Source organism: Epargyreus clarus, unplaced genomic scaffold (genome assembly GCF_041222505.1).
Source record: "Epargyreus clarus isolate Ecla_fem2 unplaced genomic scaffold, WU_Ecla_fem_2.2 ptg000007l, whole genome shotgun sequence".
Lineage (NCBI taxonomy): Eukaryota > Metazoa > Arthropoda > Insecta > Lepidoptera > Hesperiidae > Epargyreus > Epargyreus clarus.
In genome coordinates, this window is record NW_027332215.1 from 23,708,518 (window position 1) to 23,732,697 (window position 24,180).

Below are 24,180 nucleotides of genomic sequence, written 5' to 3' on the forward strand. Positions count from 1 at the left end.
GTTGGCTTTCTGACTAGGGTTTGTTGCGAATATCAGCATCAGCATCCGCTGATTATCAGCTTTCTTTTAAATATCAGCATCCGCATCCGCAACAAAAGATGCTGATATTTAATGCTGATATTGAAATTGTAACGTGTTCGTTGAAGGCGGGACCGAGCTTAAATCACGTGGGGTTTTAGCCAATCACAGAAGTTTATAAACACAAGTTGTCATCAAACAATCATTCGATTGTATTGATAACGTAATTTGGTCAGACATCAATAATTTTCGATCATAGTTCAATCGATCAATAACAGAATTATGTATTCAATTCATAATGCCACATCCAGTGAAAAGTGCAATATGACCAAATATTTCGTTATTGAACAAAGATACGACACAGTGTAGTTTTTGTAAAAAAAATAACAAATAAATGCCGACTTCTGTGTCACTGCAGAGTGGAGGGTAGCTGAAGTGGATGTTGGTTTGGTTCTGAAGTCGGTGCTAAATATATTTCGTTGGATAATGGCGTAAACAGCGTGTTCAATATGAGCGCCGGCTTCGGAGATATGTGCTGAGCCAAAATTTGTTTCAGTTATTTTTGCTTTGTAGTGACATGGAAGTCGATTGCATTTTTTAATTAATTTTTTTTTTCACCTTTTTTAGTGATGACATACTAAAAACTTACAAATGCACTAGTCGCCCTTACGATTTTTTAAAGTTCCCCTCGATTTCTCTGGTCTGCCATCATCAAACCCTTATTTTCTTATAATGGAACTACTTTGGAAATATCTTTTTTTCCAACAAAATAAAAATCATCCAGTTCGGTTCATAAACGACGAAGTTATCCGTGAACAAACATAAAAAAGACATATATACGGTAGAATTGGGAAACCGCTTCATTTTGTGAAGTTGGTTAAAAAAGACTATTCTCGTAAGGGACGTACAAATACCTCAGTATCAAATATATTTATATTTAGTATTTTTAAATATCAGCATCAGCATCCGCTGATCTAGTGCAACGAACCTGCATCAGCAACAACCCTGTTTCTGACGCCAAAGGCCCAATGCCTATTTAGGTATTTCTATCTTTTTAGGGTCTTTTTTTTCTTTTAAATAACATAACCATCACTTAGAACTATAGTTAGGGTTAACATAAGGATGCGAGTACATATATTTATATTTTTTAAAGCTTTTGAGGATATATTAATAATAAAACATTATTCAAAACATAAGTCCTAAAGGAATTTTTATATTACGAGTATTACTACTCGTATACTTTACTATGTAAAGTTTACATTAATGATACCATCGGCCTGAGATTTTTTATGTAGGTAAAAGGTTTACAAGTTACATAATATACATTCCTATAGCATTCTTTGACAGAAATAATTTATTAACACCTAGGTCAACGCACCTACTAGCAACTTACTTATATCTATTAATATTATAAAAACCAGAAAAAATTGAGCAATTTAAAACTACGTACTACTTAACAAATTCAAGCTCTACCTGTCTACTAATAAAGTTTTAATTACATATTACATAGTGGCGTAACTATACCTTATCAACTATACCTAAAAACCCTCACGAATACGTACTTTGTGTTGATCCCGGCGACCTTATATTCATCCGCATACCTATAGACATCTGTGAACATTTATTTTTCGTTTGATTTATACAAATTTCAAAAATTATTCTATTTTAGACTATATAACGTAAGATGCATATGTAAGGAAGATATTACTAATGTACAACTGTTATACATATACACCTGAATAAATGAAAAAAAAAACAATTGTTATGATCACTTGAGCTCGTAGCGTCTCAGGCCGGGGGCTTGTGCCATTTGGCCAGTCCTGCCACCCTATAGTTACACAACTGATAATACATTTAAATGAGTATTCATTACAATTAATACTAGGGATACGAAAATATTTCCAGTATATACGCCAGGTTGACATTTGTTAATTTCCGGAAACAGTCGAACGAGCGCTGTTCTGGAATGACTCATTTCGTCTACAATACTACACTATTATTAATATTATGGTCAAAACTGTTAAATAAACAAGCAATACGAGAATAATACAGAACCCCGCCATGTTAATAACTTATAGGTACTACTTTTCTAACAATAGTTGATTAATTGTCTAAAATTTATAGTAATCTGATATACCTAGTCGGCGATTATAGAAAGCCATTTAATATTATATTTAGATAAAAAAAAAAAATATTACGGACTATTCCTTACTGACATAGTATTCGTAAGTGCCTACATGTACTTATATGAAATTGTAACCAGGGCTATGTTGTATTGCTTGACTTTTAGGTCTATGTGAACCAGTCATTAACTTAATTAATACCATAAGTTTAAGTACTACTAAAGATCAGTAAATATACGCATATACATCGTAGACTAGATTTAGTAGTTCAATATCCGAATTTTTAAGCAAATACTTTTCTCTTCTTAATTTAAGTTTCCTTTATGTCTTCAGGCAATTTTAAAATTTCGCTAGTTAAAATTATTTCGCAATCCTTCTCTTCAATGGGTATGTCCACACTTTCGTCTTCCACGGCAATTTTGCAATCCTCGTGACTAGCCAAATGACCGTCATCGGACGAATTTCCAGAACTTTCCTTTTGAGTAGGCGATTTTAAATGTCCATTCTCTAAGCTTATTTCGGATTTCTTCTCGTGAGTGGGCGTTTTCAAATTTCCGTTGTCAGCCTTAAGTTCAAGAGTCACCATTTCGATATCCACCGAACTGTAAAAACATCAAAATTCACTTGACCATTAAGAAAGTCATGGTCCATGACGGTTTAGATGTGATTGCAAGTGGACCAGGAGAGAAACACATTTTAATTTATTCTTTATTATCAAGTGGGGGAACCCGCAAAAGGTTAGTTCTTGGTGTGAAATTGCAAAGTAAATCTTACTGTGTCTCTGAGCGTTGATGAGCCAATGTAGGACTTTCAGGTTGTTGTGTCGCCCATCTGAAAGTATAAACGTGATAATTAAGTATTTCACCACTTTAATTTAACTTCAAGATATTTTTTAGTGTTAAATAATTAGTAGGTAAGAATTAACAAGCTTTATTTAAATAGTATCAGATAGCAATATATCCAATTTAGAGTTACTTATATCGTTAGTCAGACATGGCAAGGTATGCGGAAGTAAAGTGATTTTGATTAATCCAACATTTTTTTCTGTGTTTGTGTCAGGAGTCCCACTGGCGATCTTAGTGTTGCTAGTTTGTCAAAATACCTAAGAAGTGGAAAATTTAAACCAATCTGTTAAGAATGATTCATTTTATTGTCACAACATAAAGGTCATAACTTTATTAATTTAACGTAAAAACGAAAAACACTTTAGCTGGGAAAATGTAAAAATCGCTCATGAAATGGATAAATCGCTTGCGGCAAATGACTACAGACCATATTATAACATAGCTGTTTTCTAGTCCGCAACATGTACAGATAAGTTTGTTGGGCAATATTTATCAAAATAATACAATTGGTCGCTATTTAGTTACTCGTGGGTAAGCATATCGCTTAAAAATTAGATCCATTTCGCTATTCATATAACAAAATTTTAATAAAATCGCATTGCGAATATTTTTTGTGAGTAAGATCATATTATGATGACCGTATGATAGACCGCATGATGTCGCGTTTGCAGCCATTTAAAAACATTAAAAGCTTTTTAATTTAAAACTGATAAATATAATGTAGGTACCTAATAAAAAATAAAATATAGGTAGCTAGATTAGGGATTGACGAAGTATTAAACAAGCAAGTACTTAAATTATTAAATAACAAGTGTTAGTACTGAGCAACTTAAAAGTTAGTATAACTACACCAAGCACACATGCTTACAGGTTAAGTTTTTTTACCTTGTTTGTTCTACGTCTCGACTAAACACTTCACATTCAAGCTCCGAAGTATGCCTGTAATTATTCGGAAATATAAGGTACATACACAGTAAGTAAAAAATATACGCAAGGTACTTTGCGTACTTATTAATTTTTAACTAGACTTACGCGCGAAAACGCACTGAGTGATTTTGTGCGTTCCTCCCCCTCCAAGCCTCAATTCTGTGTTTTAGAACTTCTTTCACCTGAAAATAAAATATCATGTCATTTAGTCATTACGGGTTTCCACTGTTCGAACTTTTTTTAAGTTCCATGAAGTAAGCAATACAGAAATTATAATCATAATCAGAATATTATAAGGTAATTGGTATTAATTTTGTTTATTAGGTACCTACCTGATTATGAGTTTAAGTTAAATCTACTTAGGAGTTGTTTGCTTATGCCATGTGTAGGTAGGTACCTCTCTTGACTGTTGCCTATTATATTAATAATTAAAAATATGCTATGAAATGTGAAGGTATTTACCTTACCTTCTTATTTACATTAAAATATTATTTGTTTTTAGATATTTTATATTTTAACTACTTTTATATAAAATCCTTTTATAAAACGCATTTCGTTAAAGTATAATAAGTATTATAGGTAAGGGTGGTATTCCACTCGTCAAATATCTTTGTCCAATGTACATTTGATCAAACAAATTGGACTCTTCATACAATTTACTAGGAATACCGATATTTGATCAAGGTTTTTCTAGCTAAAAGAACTCGTTTCCAGACCAAAAGCTAAAAAAAACAGTTGCGTCACGTTCTTTTATTTTGTCAACTACGCAAATTATAAACAAACCTTTGACAAAGATATTATACGAGTAGAATGGGGATCTGTCAAAGAAATTAGATCAAATGTTGGACATTGAAATTGGACCAAGATATTTGAAGAGTGGAATACCACCCTTAAGTGTATAAGTAGGTAGCTAGGTAGTTACCTATTCACATACCTATGGGCTATTTCTTATGTATAGGTAAAATATAGATTACGTATTTATAAATTAGGTGTGTGTTTCTTACCTCTGCATTTGTGAAGCAGTATAAGACGGCGACGATGAATCCTTGGAGAGACCTCAAAAGGTATGCGCAAAATGCCCACGACGCGAATTCTACTGTTCCACTCTTAATAGGAGCTGCGGTCATACTCAGGAAATTAGTAGTTCCCAGAAGAGGCATCAGTATGACCGTAGCTCTGCAGCCTTTCCTGTTAAAATGATTTTTATTTATGATACGATATTTATGATATAAAAAAGACCTATTACGGCAATGCTGTAATAGTCTAGTGGTCGAAACTTCTTGAACTATTTGTAAATTTCGTGTTTTCGTTTCACGTACCTTTGATTTTCGATATTAATTGCGTATGAAAAAAACATTGTCACTTGCTATAGCAGCTATAACGATGAAGGAAAATATCATGAAGATATACATCTCAGAGAATTCTTTAAAATTGCCAAGTTCGCGGACGGTTCCGTATCACCAATCTTTAATTTTTTAGTTATGTCCACACTTACCAGGTGCGCGTCGCGTCCGATTCCTTGTTATCTTTTAATTTCAACATCAAAACGCGAACGATGCCGCTCATGAAGAACAGGTTATGCTGCAAGAAAAAATAAGAATTATTCCATTAGTATTTGTTATTATAGCAGCCATGGAAGTAGATGAATTGTGAAAATTAGAACTGTACCTATACCTACCTATTACAGTTCATTAGATAAAGCGCAGAAACGCTGAAAAATAGCGGTTAATGAGGACATTTGTTTAATCCTAACAAATACTTCATTAACTAATACTTCTTGCGAACCACGTTCTAACATCAAGATATGCAATATCTCAAAAAATATTTTTTGATACCTTTTTTAGAAAGAAAGAAGTATAATTTTTTCAAGCGTTAAACCTTCTGTATAGGTTTTCTTTATTACAATGATAATTCATTCTTTTTATTTTAATACCGTCATCTTAATGAAAAAAATAACACGTCATTTGTGAATTTTTAATATATTTGCCTTGTGTTTAGGCAACTGAATTGTATTGTTGCAATTTACCGAACAGTTTTCCAAAGTATTTTAGTAGTTCGGTCAAGTTAGGTCAAAAAAATTGGCTTTCCAGGAATTTTAGCTATTTGACCACTATTTTTATGTCTAACTGGACCGGGCTATAGGTAATTCAAATAAAAAACATGATGTTTGTTTTTTATTTGAATTGACAGAATCTAGCACTACACACCGTCAAAGTTAATAAAATCTAACTTACATAGGAATAATAAAAGCTGTGTAATTTTTGCTTACCCTTATGGGCTTACGAAACTACACGAATATTTATATGAAGTATCACTTAAAACAATTTTTATCTCATACAAACAAATTGCAGTAAATGCCATTTGCAAATAGCGGAATGGTGCTGGACTGCAAGGAGGCATACTGTAATTTTAGACATCATTGCTCATTTAATAGGAAATACATGAGTGGTAATGAAATGAAAACACGATTTAACTAGCGGTACAATTGCACCAACTCTCCCCTAAGTACCCATGTAACATGAAAATTAATAAGTAGGTCATTAAATGAAAAGGTATAGGTATTAAATATTCAAAACTTACGATAATTACTCCCAGCCGAGGTCCTTGCAGAATCCAGTAAATTTTGTCCAGATTGTAACCAAACCAGCACCTGAAATTACGTAATTTTAAATTAGTTTGCATTTGGTTTCATTACCTTAAGGGTTTTTTTTTTTAATTTGGCAGCATAGTGTAAGATAGCTAATCGGTGATCGAGGTCGAGTGTAAGCAACATAACTGTTTATCTGGTTTCATCAAAGCTAAATATGAAAGAGGTCATACAAAGATACGCTGCGTAGGACAGGTATGTACCTACGTCATCAGCTTAACTCTTTATGCAATTTGTTAAATCGGTCACTTATCCTTAGATCGCTTCTCTCTATATGAAAATATAAACTAGCCGACCTGGCAAACGTTGTGTTGCCATATATAAATAAAAAATGTTAAGGTTGAACTACCCTTATCACTTAGGGGTATGAAAAATAGATAGTAGCCGATCCGCATACCTACTGAATATGCATATAAAATTTTGTGAAAATCGGTAAAGCTGTTTCGGAGGAGTATGGTAACTAACATTGTGACACGAGAATTTTATATATAAGATAAAGCGATGCAAAAAAAAAAACTCAAGCAAATGATGAAAATCAAGCAATCCTATTAGTGGATTTGAAACATATCCAAAGCTGGTGAAAAAGCAGTCTCAACCTGGAGTGATAACTTGTACCATGTCATATTGATATGCTCTTTTAATAAACGTGAAGTCACATTGTGTACAGTAAAATATAAGGTTTATACATACCGTTTATTAGCTGTTTGTTCATAACGAAGTGCAGCTGTGATGACCCAGACCACGATGTTTATGATAGGACATGCGTATCCGAACGTGATCATCTTACGATACGATATTTGCAGAAGCGTCATGTTATCGGTAACAGTGCGGAACATGTTAAAGCCCTCCAGGAACATAAAGAAGAAACCATTTGTTTGAAAGTACTCATAACCTATATATATAAGTTTACATCCGATTACCTGAAACAACCAAAACAATTATACATATACACAAATATGTATAATTTTATATATTTTATCGTCTCATGAGGTCTCATGTAAGTACAATGAAATCTTGTATATATAAGTAACTTCTAGTACAATAAATCATGCGATTGTTTACAAATCGTAAAACAAAATGCAGTAACTACAAGTTGAAGCATTTTTCATAAAGCGTAAAAATAAAACCAGTTTGATCTGCTATTAAGAAATGATAATAGTAGAATACAAAATTTGATTCCTATTTGATTTATAAAAATTTGGTGGTGGAAAAGAATACAGTTTGTTCTAGTAATTATGTATGTGTATTCTTTTATGTACCACAATTTTGTATGCGTAATTACATATTAGTAACTAATTGAGCAAAATCGTGGAACATATTAGAATAAACGTTATTGTAACGTACGGATAGTATGGAAGAACACCGTGAGCACCTAGTTCGCTCGGAGTAGACATAAACGCATCGCACATAATAATTACTGATACTTCGCAAAAAGCTATCTTCTAGTTATTTACAACTGAACGCGCCGCACACTCGCTTTGGATATTTTTGAGCATACAATTTTGTCCAATAACACAAGATTGCAATATATACAATTTTATCCGATTTAATAACACGAGTTAGCAATATATTATAGTTTGGCTTACATTACCTTTAGACTCTAGGTACTCTCCTTAAGTTTTACTTACCATCTTTCCTAAAATATTATATGCTTCCTGGTCTATGTAAATAAATAGTGTAAACGAGCATTGGCAAAGCAAGTTAGAGAATAGATGTACATGTAAACTTGTACGCTTATTTTTTAATGTCCTGAAACAAAATATTAATTATATTATTTTTAAATTAATATAGGTATGTACATTCGCAAATGCTAAGCTGAATTTAAAGCTTCTACCAGACTGATATTTAAAATAGATTTTATAAATATCAGTCTGGTAGAAACAAATACCTACATACTTATACTTTTAGGCGGTAATGCATTGGTGCGTATAAATAGTTAAGAGTGTTTGTCCACCGCCGCTGTCACCGGACCGTCACCGAGAACGAGATGACGGCGCCGAAGTAGCAGTATATACATTTACTATAGCCGCAGGTCCGTCATGTCATATTAAAATCTGCCCGAAATAATCTCGTCCTCAGTGACGGTCAGGTGACGGCGGCGGTGGACAAACGCTCTTAAGGTAATAGGCACGATACGGCACCGGTACGTAGACGCATGTTTCTCTTGTCGTCAGGTAGATTTCATAATTTTAAGGTATAGGTATGTATATTGTTATATGTATTATAATCAAGCCAACTGTTTTATGTATCGTGAATTTATTAAGTATCTGATATAGAGGGTTACAGGCAACGTGATCCCACTTTTTTCTTAAGCTTAATTTGTATGAAAAATGACTAAAATATAAATAAATTTTAAAAGTCAATTATCTCAAAAACAATAAACTTTTGGATAACGCATTACAGGCTCAAATCCCTTAGTGAAGACCTGATTAATAAACTCCTTAAATATAAACCTTGGTTGACTTATTCGCATATTATACATAATATCCATCCATTATGTATAATATCTACAAATTTGGTCATAGTGATGAATGTCACGGAATCAATCACATTAAACAGCTGTTGGGCCGAGAACGCACTGCGGTTAAACGCAAGCTGAACAAAAATAGCTGAAAACGTCAAAACGCATACGAACACGCACTGCGGTTTTCTTTTTTCTTAATTTTATTTCAGTCACATCATGTATTTCAGGCGAACAAGACGTGTTGTAGGGTTAGATTTATCGCTCGCCCATCGAGACTGAATAAAAAACCAATGATATTTAAAACTATAGATATGTTACCTGCCCACTAAACAACACAAATAAGTGAGAGAACCGCGAGCGCATTGACACCCAAATGTACGTTTTTCATTTTGCTTACTTAATATTTTATAAGTGACAGTTACTATTGGAACAATGATAAAAAGGACAACTAGTGTTTGCCATTGCGTTTCGAGATTCATTCATACGTAAATATCTACGTAAATTTTGCTTCTCTATAGTGATTGAGAAGCAAAATTTCACAAGTCATAAGTAGTGACTTGTGGAAGGAATACGTTATCTCTTTTTGTCAGTTACGTAATTATGGCGGACCAAACACGAAAAATAATCAAGATATAATGATTTCTCCTAATTTCTTGTGATATATGATTCCAAGAAGCTTGTGTATCTTTTAGCAAAATTTCTACATGCACACATTGCACAAGAAGACATTTTGAGGCTTAGAAGACTAAAATAATGACGATTAACATGTACAGTGACATCACAGTGACACTCATTCCAATTGATATATTGTATATTTCATGTTTTGCCCGCTCGTAACATATCTGGAGGCACGGCAGTGCCCCCGCCAAGTCGAGCCAAAAGTTAGTTTATATTAATGCGCCTCCATATAATTACTAGGGGAAACAAAAAAAACGCGTTTTAAACAAGTCGCGCTCGAAATGTAACAATTTGCGTTTGTTTAAATCAGTCACCTTAAAAGACACTAGTGCGTGCACTTGTATAGAAAGCATACATACCTATTATTTATATTTTAGCGGTTTCAAGTTTGCGGTTAATCGTAGTGCGTTCTAAGCCTTATATATAATATTTCAAACAATAGACTGAATAGACAGATTGATAACTTACCTAAATGTGGTAAAGATGATTATACCAACTAAAAGTCCCAGGGCACTGCAGATTAAACAGAACAATTCAACTGCTCTGACCCGTCCTGCTACTGCAAACTTGTCCTAAAAATAAATCAAAATACCTGCTATTATCAAGAATCATGATCAATCATACGAAAAATACCATTTGAAGGTGGTAAAACCTCCTGAGGTTCCACTCCGGCGGCACCACCGCCACACCTATTTATGCCTCATAACAGCAGTGTTAAGCGCTGCTGTGTTCTGGTTTGAAGGTAAAAAGGTTTGTGGTAAGGCAAGATCGAGACACACTTATCCGAGCCTAGTACTCAGGGGTAACGGCGTACCTGTGGCCGACCTGAGGTACAGTGGCGGACTAAGGTCGTCGGAGGCCCGGGGCGGAAAGTTGAATGGAGGCCTCCCGTGTAAAAAGTTCACCTATGATTCAGTGACCTTTTTCTTTTTCTCTGACTGATACACATTTCATAGATTGTTTGGTTCTGACGACCTTTCTTAGCAACTGTGTTTGGAGGACCCCAGGATCGGAGGCCCGCTATATCTCAGGTAGGAATATTTAATCCTATCTGACGTTGATTCCGGGTGTCCATGGGCGGCAGAAGCCACGTACGATCTGCATGCCTGTCTGGTATTCATATATAATAAAAATAAAACAAGACACCCACGTCTTTTGGAGGTGGTATTCTAAGAAGAACACGAACAACAGAGAACAAAAAAAATCCGCGGCATTCCAACTTAGTCCTCAGGGGTAGCAACGCACCTGTGGCCGACCTCGGGTAGAATCTTATCTGAGTTTGGCGACTGTACGTTCGTTTGATACTTCCATATTATAAAAAATGCAAACGCTTTAGAACCTCCGAAAACATTTTAAAAGGAAGGCAAGGTCTGTTAGGTTAAAATAGCAGTAGGTAATTATATATTACCCATAGGATAGGTGCAAGCGTGTACAAAATAATTATTTACTTACGTTTGGGTCCGATGTTGTCACTACAACCAGCAGATCTTGTAATTCAACGGTAAAACATGTGATATAATTCGTCCAGCCGTCTGAAAGATTCTTTAGATTCCTGTCCAACCAGCGACCATCAGGACCACAATATCTTGTGGCTTCACCTATAAAACATTAAATTTTGAATCATTTGTGCTTCTTACTTAAGCATATATATTTATGTAAATCGTTAAAGTGTTATTACCTATTAGTCATCGGATTATATGCACCATTAAAATGCCGAAATATGCATGCAAATATGCCCTAAAAAGGGCGCGAAATATCTATCAAATTACCATATTATGTTATTAAGTTTTACGTAAGGTTAGGCAAATTTGAAATAAGGTGTCCAGTCAATGGTGTACGAGTAATTCATACGAGCAATTGGTATTACCTACGGTCAAGTTTTATCAACTAATCACGTTTTACGAAGACTTTTTTTAAATAAGTGACTGAAAACTATAGACAAAAGTGAAATTTTTAAAAATAAAACCATTTTAAAGTCATTCTAATGTTTTAACTTTTCTGAAAAAATATCTAACGTTATGTTATGTTACGACTACTACGTATGAATTATGGTACCTTGAATATTATGTCCCTTATAAATGTTTACTTATTAGGCGAACCAATTGCCATCAACCATCTCATCATCAACCCATTGTTGTCCCACTGCTGGGCACGGGTCTCCTCTCAGAATGAGAAGGATTAGGCCATAGTCCACCGCGCTGGCCAAGTGCGATTTGGTAGACTTCACATTACTTTGAGATTTTTCTTTAAATCTCTCTGGTATGCAGGTTTCATCACGATGTTTTCCTTCACCGTTTAAGCAAGTGATAATTAATTTCAAATACGCACATAATTTAGAAAAATCAGAGGTGCATGCCTAGGATTTGAAACTCGGACCGCTCGATCGAAAGGCCGAGTTTCTTAACCACTAGGCTATCACTGCTTCAACCAACCGACTGTAATCTTATAATTGTGAACCATAACACCAAAAAAGTCGTTTTATGTTATAATCCGATGTCTAGGTATTATATTACAAATTACATGCTAAATAATAAATAGTATTAGGTAAATAACGTACACGACATTTCCTGGGACAGGACTGGGACTGGGACATCATCATGTGCATTGAGTTCTGTTTGCACTCTTCCCTTTGTTACGCATTTGTAACTTTGTGTAAGCGCTGTGTCTGGGCGGATGTAATGACATGTTAAATTTTGATAACACCATAATTTAGGAATTGTACGACGGAAACACACATTCGCGTTTCAACGTAGGAAAATTCCATGGTATCGTCGGTCGTAGTGTGATTTCTTACTATCGCGCCGTAGTTTACATAGTTAGGTTACATCAATACACGCATACAGGTTTACATACATGCATAAACACGGGTTCCCATGTACAATTCTACATACATTTAGGTATAAAATTTTATACATTTGCTTAGAAATGATTATCACATCATAACTTTTATGAACTTTGTTAAAAATGCATTTCGTCGTATCGTGGATTTGTGTTTTCATCAGTGGTAGCAACCAGATACCTACAGGCAGACGATAAGACGTCCATGAACGGAAAGCAGAAGGAAGAAACAATTAAATATACAACTACAAATTTCTCCAATCACCACGAAATTCGCCATACTGAAGTTAGAGAAGATTTTCATATAAGTATATTTAATTGGCCATATTATGAACATCTACTTAAGCATACCCACAAATCTGCGCGGACGAAGACATGGACGGGTTATGTATAAACAATAAAGCAATAGCAACAACTAAGTAAGTTAAGTGGCAACTGTTATCGTATATCATATCATATGAATAATTTTAGTAAGACTGTACCTACTTGAACTGTATTTTTGTGTATCTTGATAAACTGTGTATTTAATCTTTAATAAAAAATAAATAATTCATTATACTTTACCATTAGGATCCATGAGATCAATATGCTCAGGACAATTTTGAGTCACATTTGTTCCTGCACTCGTCGGTGGCCAGCATAGAATCTGATCGAAGGTCGCCTCACAGTAAGTAATATCTGGAAGAAAAATCTTTTTGAACAGAAATATATTACTAGGTATGATTAGTGGTAACGTAGTGGTATAGATGGATTTTCGTATTTTTTTATAATATAGGAGTAACAGACGAGCATGCAGTCCACCTGATGGTAAGTGGCTACTGCCACCCATAGACATCTGTAATCATTTATTTTCCGTATTTGAGGTTCAAATCCCACGCAGATACGTACCCAGTACCCACCTTTATTTTTTAAGCATGTAAGTAGTACATAGTAATAAAATTCATATGAAGACTTTTCAATAAAATAAAAATTACATAAGGCCGATGCAGAGGTCAAATGTTACACCCCGTTCACGCATGAGCGCTGGACGAAGTTAAATAGTAGGTACTAGGGTTTATGATTTCCCGGCTTTTTTTTTCCTTGCACACTGGAATTCCCGATCTAAATTTCGCGGGAATTCTCGGGAAGTCGAGAAATCGTAAAAACGTTATGGATTTTATGTCTCCAACCATTTTAAGTCTCATTTCTGAGTACGGCCCACTTCCTGAAAGTGGAGGAGGCCTGGACCGCATTATATTACGCTACTCTTCTATACGGATTCGTGAAAAGAGGTACGGATTAGTGGCCGAAACATGTCGAATGTTTAATTCATTATCCATAACACCTGTAAGGTTTAACGACTGCTAAACAAGTGCTACAATAGCTGAGATCGTCAAATTAACGTGTGCTACAAGTGCGCTTGAAATTTAGCCCAAGCAGTCATCTAAATAGTTGTAGGCTGAGGCGTATAATCGTGCTGTTATCTAAACCTGATGGTGCTAGGTTTTTCCGCGATGCCAGATCAACTATAGGTATATCGAGATTTTAAACTATGCAGTTTATAGTTTATAGTTATACGCATAAAGAGCCGCCCTTGTGATAGTCCGAGTACATAGTACACAAACAAAGCTAGAATACAATTTATTGGCAGCAGTCACACATGGAACCGAAGGTAGGGTCATATCGTCCAAATTGTTCACCGCAGCGTTGAAATATGTGTTCAAGCCGATGAAGTGAAAAAATCTTCGTGTTAATACAGTAAAATACAATCCAAAACTCTTTATAGTAAGGCAAACTTAAAGTAACAAATATAAAATAAAAAAAATATAATCTAAAGTACACTTAGCAGTATAATCACTTAAGTGGCGCTAGTTAAAAGTAATGGCAAATACATAACATATTTTCCGTTTGCCAACGTTTGCCGTTACAGTGATCTTAGCAAATTCGCTGCAATACTTCAGCATTGTCCTCTTGTACCAATATAGGAGCTTGCAGTCCACCTGATGGTAAGTAGCTACTGTCGCCCATGGGCACCTGTAATCAACCCCAGATAGGATTAAGTTCCTATCTGAGGTCGGTCACAGATGCACCCCTGAGGGCTAAGCTGGAGATCCTCGAAAACGTTTGTCTCCATTATCCCTTCAAACCGGAATACAGCAGCGTTTAATACTGCCGTTATTAGGCGGAAGAGGTGGTGGTGGTGCCGCTGGATTCAAACCACATAGGGTTCTACCACCTTTAAAACCTACGTGACATCCACAATACCTCACAACGGACGGATCTCAAAATCAACACACTCGTAAATATTGTTGCTGTGTGAATAAGGTCAATCGAAGAATCCAACTCAACTATGTAGTTTACGTTTGGAAAATTACGGAGGGCTGTCTTATCTTAAATTCCTCATAGCCTGAATTCAAAAGTATTCGAGCCAGTGATGACCAATATATAATACTTTAGGTACTGTAGGTTCTAGAAGCCTCAAAGCTGGAAACACGAAGTTGCCCAGCGGACTATGGAGGGAGATGTATTCGGAATTATATGCGTAACTTAGCTAGCTGAAGTGTCGTTACTAGCCACATCATTCGAAAGAGCTGTCCGATAATAAATGGAGAAAATGACAATTTAGTGAAGTAATTTTACCTAAATTTTAAAGGAACACAGGTCCCCACCTGGTTGGTGGGGACCTGTGTTCCTTTAAAATTTGTACAATGGACAAATAACCAAAAGAAAACAGCAGAAAACCATTTTAGATTAAAAAAATTGAAGACCTTTAGCAGTGGCGTTAAATAGAAGCCATATGTCTGTCAGTGGACGTATCAATGCTAATGCGGAAGCACAGATGAGCCTTAATAAAATAATGTTCCAGTTTTAATAATGAGTTGTGGCAGAATGATTTTTAATCTGTGGTGCGGTGAGGCGCGGTGTGGTGTGGCGGGAGAAATTGAGTTTTGGCGGGAACCTAATTGTCATAATCGTCATTGTTATAAAATATTTATGAAAATATATCATCTTCCTCCAAATGTTTCTTTTATTGTGATAAACTCAAGAAATATAGCTTTATAGAGTAATTAAACACCTTTTTCTAGTCAGAGTTGTATTAGGGCTATGCTGTCTTCTGATGTCAATAAATAAAATAGATTATAATAATTTTAAAGGTTAACATAGTTCAAATCGGATGAGATTCGGTATGAAAATCCATGGTTGCAGCGTCCTTTTTAACCAAAAAGTAAAAAAAAGAACGGACATCTTATTACTAAGCCTCCGCTGTCTGTCCATCTGTTCTGTTCTGTCCAGCTTTTAGGCTGAGAACGCACTGCGATTAAACGCAATTTGCGTTTACCCGCAAGACTGAAACCGCAAAAATATAAAACATATTGTTTTCTATACAAGTGCACGCACTAGTGAATTTTTCAGGCGACTGATTTATTGTTACATTTTGACCGCGGCTTGATTATAGCGCGTTTTTTTTGTCTCCCATAGTAATTGTATGGTGGCGCATTGATATAAAGTAAATATATGTTACTGACAAAAAAGAGATAGCGCATTCCTTCCACAAATAGTGATAGAGAAGCAAATGTATGAATGAATCTTAAAAAGCAATAGCAAACACTAGTTGTCTTTTTTTAATCACATTGTTCCAATAGCTTTGTCACTCAAAATATCAAGTAAGCAAAATAAAAAACGTGCATTTGTGTGTCAATGCGCTCGCGGTTCGCTCACTTAGGGCCGATTTCACCAACGTCGCATAAATCTTATTCCCAGATTATGTCGTTAGTTACTCGCGAGTAAGCCTGTTTTACGTTTCACCAACATTTATCCTAGTGACAAAATCTCTATACTAAGTAAAGTCGTATAGCGCCGATTTCGGCCGAATAAGCGGCTATTCTTAGATTAGTAGTGTCATTTTTCTGTCACTGTATTGTATGTTGTACAACTTGTACTTATTACTTATATCATTGATTAAAACCTTAATAATGGCCGGTCGTCTAAAGACAGAAAATCGTTTTTGTTTAATAGTACTTTATATAATTATATAAAACAATAATAAAGATTTGTTTACGCCAAATTAAAAAAATCGAAATACGACAAAACTAAACCAAAAAGCTCGGGATCACTGTCAACTAAACTGTGAAGATAATACGTTATCTTAAGAAATGCGCTATTGTGCAAGTATACGTCAAACTGACTATTTTACTTGGATGCATTACGTATTTGTTCAATTCATTCGTTCAACGTCACAGAGTAACTATGCGAGAATAAGATATCCTTAGACTAACGTGGTGAAACGAAATTGAAATTAACCATGGAATAAATCGACAGAGTAACCTTATACCGGGATAGCTACTCTAGTATAAATTAGGTGTTGGTGAAATCGGCTCTTATTTGTGTTGTTTAGTGGGCAGGTATCATATCTATAGTTTTAAATATCATTGGTTTTTTATCATTTCTCGATGGGCGAGCGATAAAACTGACCCTACAATACGTGCTGTTCGTCTGAACTACATGATCCATGAAATAAAATTAAGTCAAAAGAAAACCGCAGTGCGTGTTCGTATGTGTTTTGGCGTTTTCAGCTATTTTTATTCAGTCTGCGTTTAACCGCAGTGCGTTCTCGGCCAAAATGAACTTATTATTACATGTATTTATTACATGAAATAGTTTTTATGATATAATTTTGTCGCTAGATAAATGTTATAGATTTATTATAGAAAACTATAGTATTAGTTAATAATGTTATTAATTATTAAGTAGCAATTATTTTGTTCTTTATCTACACAACAATAACTAGATAGAACCTTCTGACTTCATTATCAGATCCAGCTGAAAGCTGTTGTACCTAATAATATTCCATTCCTTCATTTTTGAAGGTGGAAGGTTTGTGGTTCGACAACGGCGGCACCACCGCCACACCTATTTCTGCCTAATAACAGCAGTGTTAGGCGGTGCTGTGTTCCGTTTTGAAGGGTGTGGTAAGGGAGACATACTTTTTCGAAGCGTCCCAGCTTAGTCCTCTGAGGTAGCGGCGCATTTGTGGCCGACCTCAGGTAGGAATATCTTATCTTATCTGGGGTTGATTACAGATGTCTATGGGTGGCAGTAGCCACTTACCATCAGGTGGACTGCATGCTTGTCTGCTACTCCTATACCTAATATAAAAAAAATCCATCCGATTTACGTAAGCATGCAAAATTTCAGCTCAATCGGATAGGTACTGAGAAGTCGTTCAAATTTATCTTACAAGATTTAATTACATACAGAAACTGGGCCAGGTAAAAGTAAGTAAAAACTTGCAAAACAGTAATAATATTTTTATGAATAATACGGTAATTTTTAAGATCTAATTTTAACCCCTCCCACGTCGCCCTCCACTCCTACTCAACCGCCACAAAATGAAGAGGAGATGCTAACCGCACGGTTGATCGCCACCGCAATTAACTACTAGTGCGTTGGAGGAGTCACGGTCATTCATTAAATAGTGGAATATGGATATTTTGATAATAAATTATGAGGATTCTTCAATATTTCCGTTTAATCAAAATTAATATATGTCAAAATTAAAAGAGGGCCTTTTCTTTAGGCTTGTACGTTAGGAAGAAGTCTCTATATTGAGGTACAACTACTGGAGTCTGCCCAGGCAGGCCGCAGTTTGTCAATGTTTCTTTTATTTTTTCCTCATCATAGCCTTTGAGTTCGCATACATCCGTCAGAAATTCCAGCCATTCGTCCCAATCCAACTCCGATTTACTGCAATAAACAAGGAGGTATTTCTTAAGTTATACGCAATAGCATTGTAAGAAGTAGCTTTATTCTTATGATATATTAAAGAGTGGTGAAGAAGCGTCACTGTAAGAGACGTTCCAACGTAATGTTCTAAGTAAGTATTGAGTATCATATCTACTTCTAAACCGTGTCGTTTACTTCGGGTCAGTAGGTGCATTATCGATTTCTACTTCAAATGTAAAATTAATACAAATACGTATTTCAATGATTGGCTAGCACAAAAGCTCCCTGGTTGTGATGAGACAATATTATTTGTAATTGAAGTATCGACGTAAATGAGCATTTTTATTTGCAAACGTACGGGGGGTTCACCTAACGGTACCTAACTGCTGTCAGCAGCCCATGGTCCCTATATCCATCCTTACTAATATTATAAATCCGAAAGTAACTCTGTCTGTCTGTCTGTCTGTCTGTCTGGTTGTCTCTTCTTCACGCCTAAACCACTAAACCGAAATTAATGAAATTTTGTACAAAGATAATCTGAGACCCGAGAAAGGACATAGGATAGTTTTTATCCTGGAAATCCCACGGGAACTAGGGATGGCGATCTACGATCGATTAATTGGAGAATCGATCTTTTGGACCAAAAAAAATCGATATTTCGATATTTTAATCGATATTAGTAAGGATTGAATTGTAAACTATGCATTTGATCAAGTGATAATCTTTAGCAAAGTTGTTGTCTATGAGCCCACAAAGGTTTCAGAGTTGGTTTGACCAATTTTCACCAGATCGCGCCACTGTCATTCCAATGAAGGTACGAATATTCAGTTTTATGTATGTTAGTATGTAATATTATTTTCTTTTAAACGCGGGCGAAGCCGCGGGCAAAAATTAGTACATACATAATTGTGAAATAGGTTTTCTCTACTAATAAAGGTTATGAGTTCATTTTTGTCCGTGTATTGATTTTCGAAGTATTTAAATATAATAAAGGCATTTTTTTTTATTCCGATTTTTACTACCCTTATATTAGCTTGACCTGTGTATATGTAGATATGTATATAACGGAATTTGAACTCGATTTTTACCCAGTTTGAAATGTCAATTTAATTTTGAGCAATTATCAAGAACCGATGCCAATACACGATTTTATTATCGATACGAATACACAACACGATTACTTCCCATGATCCTACTTAGCATCATCAGGATTAACGATTTTTGTGGCGGTGTTTGAGCGCATTAAAGAAAGTTCATGCCAAAGTTACTAGATTGCAACAATTAGGTATTGTTATTGTTAATCAAACTAAAAAGTAATAAATAATTCTTAATATAGGAATAAAATCATTTTATTCTTATGTTAAGTGTCGGAGGTAAGTGACCGGTCATGTTCGTCTTCTTTGTTGAATATCTGTAAATATATGTATTGCAGAAAATACAATAAAAATATATTTGAGATCTTCACAATAAATCTTTTCATTTGATATGTCATACAATGTAATTTGCGAAACGGTTTTTTTTATTTTTTCATTTCGCTTCGCACCTTCAATTGAAAATTTAGTTAATTTCGATGAGCACGAGTGATCATATAAGGGTTCCTATTCAGTTTATTCGTACGAAACCCTAACATCTACCAACAGCGTTCAATTAATGACACTCAAAGACCGTCCTGAGCTGATATAAAAAAAATACTAATATGTTCCTTGACATTCAATGAAAAGCTTTGCTTCTAGTCCAATCATTTCTGTATGGCTTCCGTCTTATATAAAAGGAAATTAATTTGTTAAAACATTTCATCTTTTGATGCGGAAAATTATTGGAATGTAATCAAATTAAAAATCTAAATAAGATTTATGTTAATGTACATATAATAATTTTGTATTTCATGAGTATGTCTGTCTTGCTATAATTATATTTTTTGGTACATTATGGTTTAAACATTGCGACAGATATGAATAGACACAAAACTAATTCCAATAATTCTGAAGGCCATCATATTAAATCCTTACTAATATTATAAATCCGAAAGTAACTCTGTCTGTCTGTCTGGTTGTCTTTTCTTCACGCCTAAACCACTGAACCGATTTTAATGAAATTTTGTACAAAGATAGTCTGCGCCCAAGAAAGGACATAGGATAGTTTTTATCCCAGAAATCCCACGGGAACTAGGGATGGCGATCTAAGGTCGATTAATCGGAGAATCGATCTTTTGGACCAAAAAAATCGATTATTTTATTCGATATTAGTAAGGATTGAATCGTAAACTTTGCATTTGATCAAGTGATGATCTTTAGCAAAGTTGTCCATGGGCTCACGAAGGTTTTAGAGATGGTACGACCAATTTTCGCCACATGGCGTCACTGTCATTCCAATCAAGGTACGAATTTTTAGTTTTATGTATGTTAGTATGTCATATTATTTTCTTTTAAACGCGGGCGAAGCCGCGGGCAAAAACTAGTAATACATAATACACAAATAGCATTGAAGCTCTCCTTGAAATATGCCGCCGATCCATACAATACCCATATCCTAGAGGGCTAAGGACTATAATCAACGAGCGACAACCCCTTTTTTTTTTTTTTTTTTTTTTTCTTGGCGAAACCCTTCATGGGTTCCTCTCGGCCGCGGGGGCAGCGGAGAGGATATGCCGGACTCCTACCGGCTAAAACCCCGCGGTGTTCCTCTGGACGCCCTTTATCGGGACCACGGGTACGCTAGTAGCACTCGTTCGCAGTCCCGACAGCGTTTGCCCACATCAGGGCCCATCTCGGTAGGGATGGAGCTGGAGTAACTCCATCCGCACATCTTTGAGGTACGCGCGGGAACACCGCGCGCGCCACCTCGAGGCTTGATGTTGTTTTTGACGCAGAACACCCCCGTGTCCTACGCCAATGCCTCCGTTATGGGGGTAGGAAATGAGCGTGGGGAGCCCTTCTCCTACGCCCGGTTTTCCGCTTGCGGATTGGAAGGTCCGAGGATTTCTCTCTCTCCCTCTCCGCAGCCTCCTTCTGCAAGATAACATCCTCGCAGAAGGATTTCACCTTTTTCCATGACCACTCGCTCTCGACCATGGATTTTACAACGGCCGGCAGCGAGAGGTCAGGCCCCACTGCAGCGACGAGAACACGGCGCTGGCTGTCCCAGGCGGGACATTCCTCCAGTGTATGCTGCGCCGTGTCCTCATCGCAGCTGCAATGATGGCACTGGGTGGTTGGCTCCCTTCCGGCTATGCGGCACAGGTACTTCCCGAAACACCCATGTCCCGAGAGCACCTGCACCATCCGGAAGGATAGTGACCCATGCCGCCTGTCCATCCAGTCCTCTAGTATCGGACGGACAGCCTCCACAGTCCTGAGGCCAGCCGTAGGTTCGGCCAGCCTCTCTTTCCACTTTCTAGTCATGGACTGCAGAGCGTGGAACCCCTGCCAGCCACCAAAGCCGAGTCGCCAACTGTCGTCAGCGATATATAAGAAAACACGACCGTTGTTTTACATTGGCGATGATCGCGAGTTGTAACCGGTGACTCCCACTTACTGCCTCCGTAAGTCATTAGCGACTTATAGCGACGATTCCACAAATTTTCCGAGACAAACTTTCCGAGGCGTTCCAGCTTAGTCCTCAGGGGTAGCGGCGCATCTGTGGCCGACCTCAGGTAGAAATATCTAATCCTATCTGGGGTTGATTACAGATGTCCATGGGCGGCAGTAGTCACTTACCATCAGGTGGACTGCATGCTCGTCTGCTACTTATATATTATAAAATAAAAACAAAACTTGTTCGGATGCTAACGTGAACCGGAGCGTTTGCAACTATAGACCATAAACAACTAATTTAATTATATAACTTTCAAAAGTCTTTTGTAAACAACACCTTATAATATTTCAAGAACAACAGTCAATTTTAAATTATGATATTGATTTCGCTAATTACTTAGAGTAATGTATAGTGTAGGTACCTGTATGTATAGTGTAGGTACCTTATATTTATACCCCTTCATCCACTCGACTAAATAGCATCCATCCTTCGGTGCGACACAATACTGTTCTACACGGCTCTGTAGCCTGTTAGAACATCCGTTGTCGACACCCATCAAATCAATCCCTTTGTATTGCAATACCCTCGACACTAGATGCAAATTGATCAATAGGTATATACGAGTATATACCTGAACTTGTTGAATAAGATTCCGGTATCGGTCATGGTTAATTTCCTGTCGTCAATGATTTTGGCTTGTCGCATCCAGAAATCTGAACGGTATAAGGTGATAGTAGTGCCATCTCTTTTGTTGTCCATGAGTCTCGCGTATTCGAAAAACTGCCCTTCTAGTGTGGCCGGCTCCTCTTCTCCCATATTTTTTAAAGATTTAAGTAGTTATAATTATATGCATTCCGCTTCACAACACAGTAATATTTACAAATTACGCGAGTGTTATTTTCACGTTACATGAATGTCACACTTTCATATTTAGTTGCTATGGGAAACGAGAGTTGCGCATATGACATGCGCGGAAACCTAATGTTAATTAAAACTCTGAACAATATAGACATTACAATACAGAAATTGAGTAGATATTATACATAATGTCTAGATATTATGTATAATATCCAAAGGAGTCAAATATAATATGTCAAATATAAACACCCCCCATACAACAAACCGGTAAATTTTAACCGGTAAACTACTACGGGGAAGACAGTTTAAATTCTTGCAATCTGTTTACTACTAAAAGTTATTTTTTAATAAACTATGAACCCCCCGCGCTTCGCACGGGCAGAATAGGATAAATGTACATTTTTTTTCGTAGACGACTATCAGCTTTTTGAAGGTGGTAGAACCGTTTGTGATTAGTCTCAATGTGCACCACAGCCATACCTATTTCTGCCTAATAACAGCAGTATTAAGCGCTGCTGTGTACTGGTTCGAAGGATAAGGGAGACATATTTTTCCGAGGCGTTTCAGCTTAGTCCTAGGGGATAGCGACGCATTAGTAGCTAACCTCAGGTAGTCATATCTGTGGTTCATTACATATGTCCATGGGCGGGAGTTACCATCAAGTAGACTGCAGGCTTGTCTGTTACTCCTATATTATAAAAAGCTATATAATTATCGTCACACTTAAGTCCATTTAAATTACTCACTTAAACCTTTCTCACGAGTCACTTTTTTTTCTCGGTGAAGACCTCATATAAATCCATTCGGTACTTTGCATCATCAACTCAAAATGAAAAGGAACACGTTCCTCATTTTTCCATTATCCTCTTTTACTCTCGCCCGACACGATGATACAACGCTGTTCTCTATCTCCTCTTGTAAAAAAATCAATGATCTTCCACGTAAGTTTACGACACTTACTACAGAGAGGTTGAGCTACTTCACATGTTAGTTAAATAGGTATTTCACAACAGTACATATAATATGTTAATTTAAGAAAATATCTAAATACCCAAGAAATGGAATTATGTTTCTTTATGGTTCGTTTCTAATAACTTCACTGAGAATCATATTTTGTGCGCTACTCCATTAATTGATTCCGCAATATGATATAGACCGAACGTCTACTAAACTATGCATCCAAATTACCTCCCATAAAGACCAAATTTTATACATTTATTTCATTTTCTACATACATTAAATGCTTGATTTTTATTTATATAAAAATCTATATAATTTATTTTGGAAAGGATTATTCATTATTATTATTAAACCTATTAACATATCAACTTGTAGTTCTTTAGAGTGTTTGGAGTAATAAAGGTTCTAGAGTTCGATAAGGAGAAAAAACATTATTTTTCGATTTGTGGACTTATCAAGGTTCGACATACAAAAATTATAATTTGTAAGCATCATCGTGTTATACAGGACTTTTTATCAATAAATCTGTCTCGGTAGTTTTTTTTTCTCGGTATTATGTAGACAACGCGCTGATCTCCGATAGGA

The 24,180-nt window shown here is 36.0% G+C and overlaps 2 protein-coding genes across 2 annotated transcripts; both read right to left on the reverse strand.

Annotated features, from left to right (window-relative positions):
• Positions 1-2,221: 2,221 nt before the first annotated feature.
• Positions 2,222-7,415, reverse strand: NGR-B2 (neuropeptide receptor B2). Its single transcript, XM_073075394.1, has 8 exons — positions 7,251-7,415; positions 6,494-6,563; positions 5,409-5,494; positions 4,918-5,101; positions 4,019-4,095; positions 3,872-3,925; positions 2,916-2,972; positions 2,222-2,743 (listed from the first exon to the last, which is right to left on the reverse strand). The coding sequence occupies exons 1-8, from the start codon at positions 7,394-7,396 to the stop codon at positions 2,452-2,454; spliced, it is 966 nt and encodes a 321-aa protein (XP_072931495.1). The 5' UTR covers positions 7,397-7,415; the 3' UTR covers positions 2,222-2,451.
• A 10,396-nt stretch (positions 7,416-17,811) lies between these two features.
• Positions 17,812-22,729, reverse strand: LOC140743150 (tubulin polymerization-promoting protein homolog). Its single transcript, XM_073074209.1, has 3 exons — positions 22,409-22,729; positions 18,055-18,264; positions 17,812-18,019 (listed from the first exon to the last, which is right to left on the reverse strand). The coding sequence occupies exons 1-2, from the start codon at positions 22,591-22,593 to the stop codon at positions 18,075-18,077; spliced, it is 375 nt and encodes a 124-aa protein (XP_072930310.1). The 5' UTR covers positions 22,594-22,729; the 3' UTR covers positions 17,812-18,019; positions 18,055-18,074.
• Positions 22,730-24,180: the final 1,451 nt, after the last annotated feature.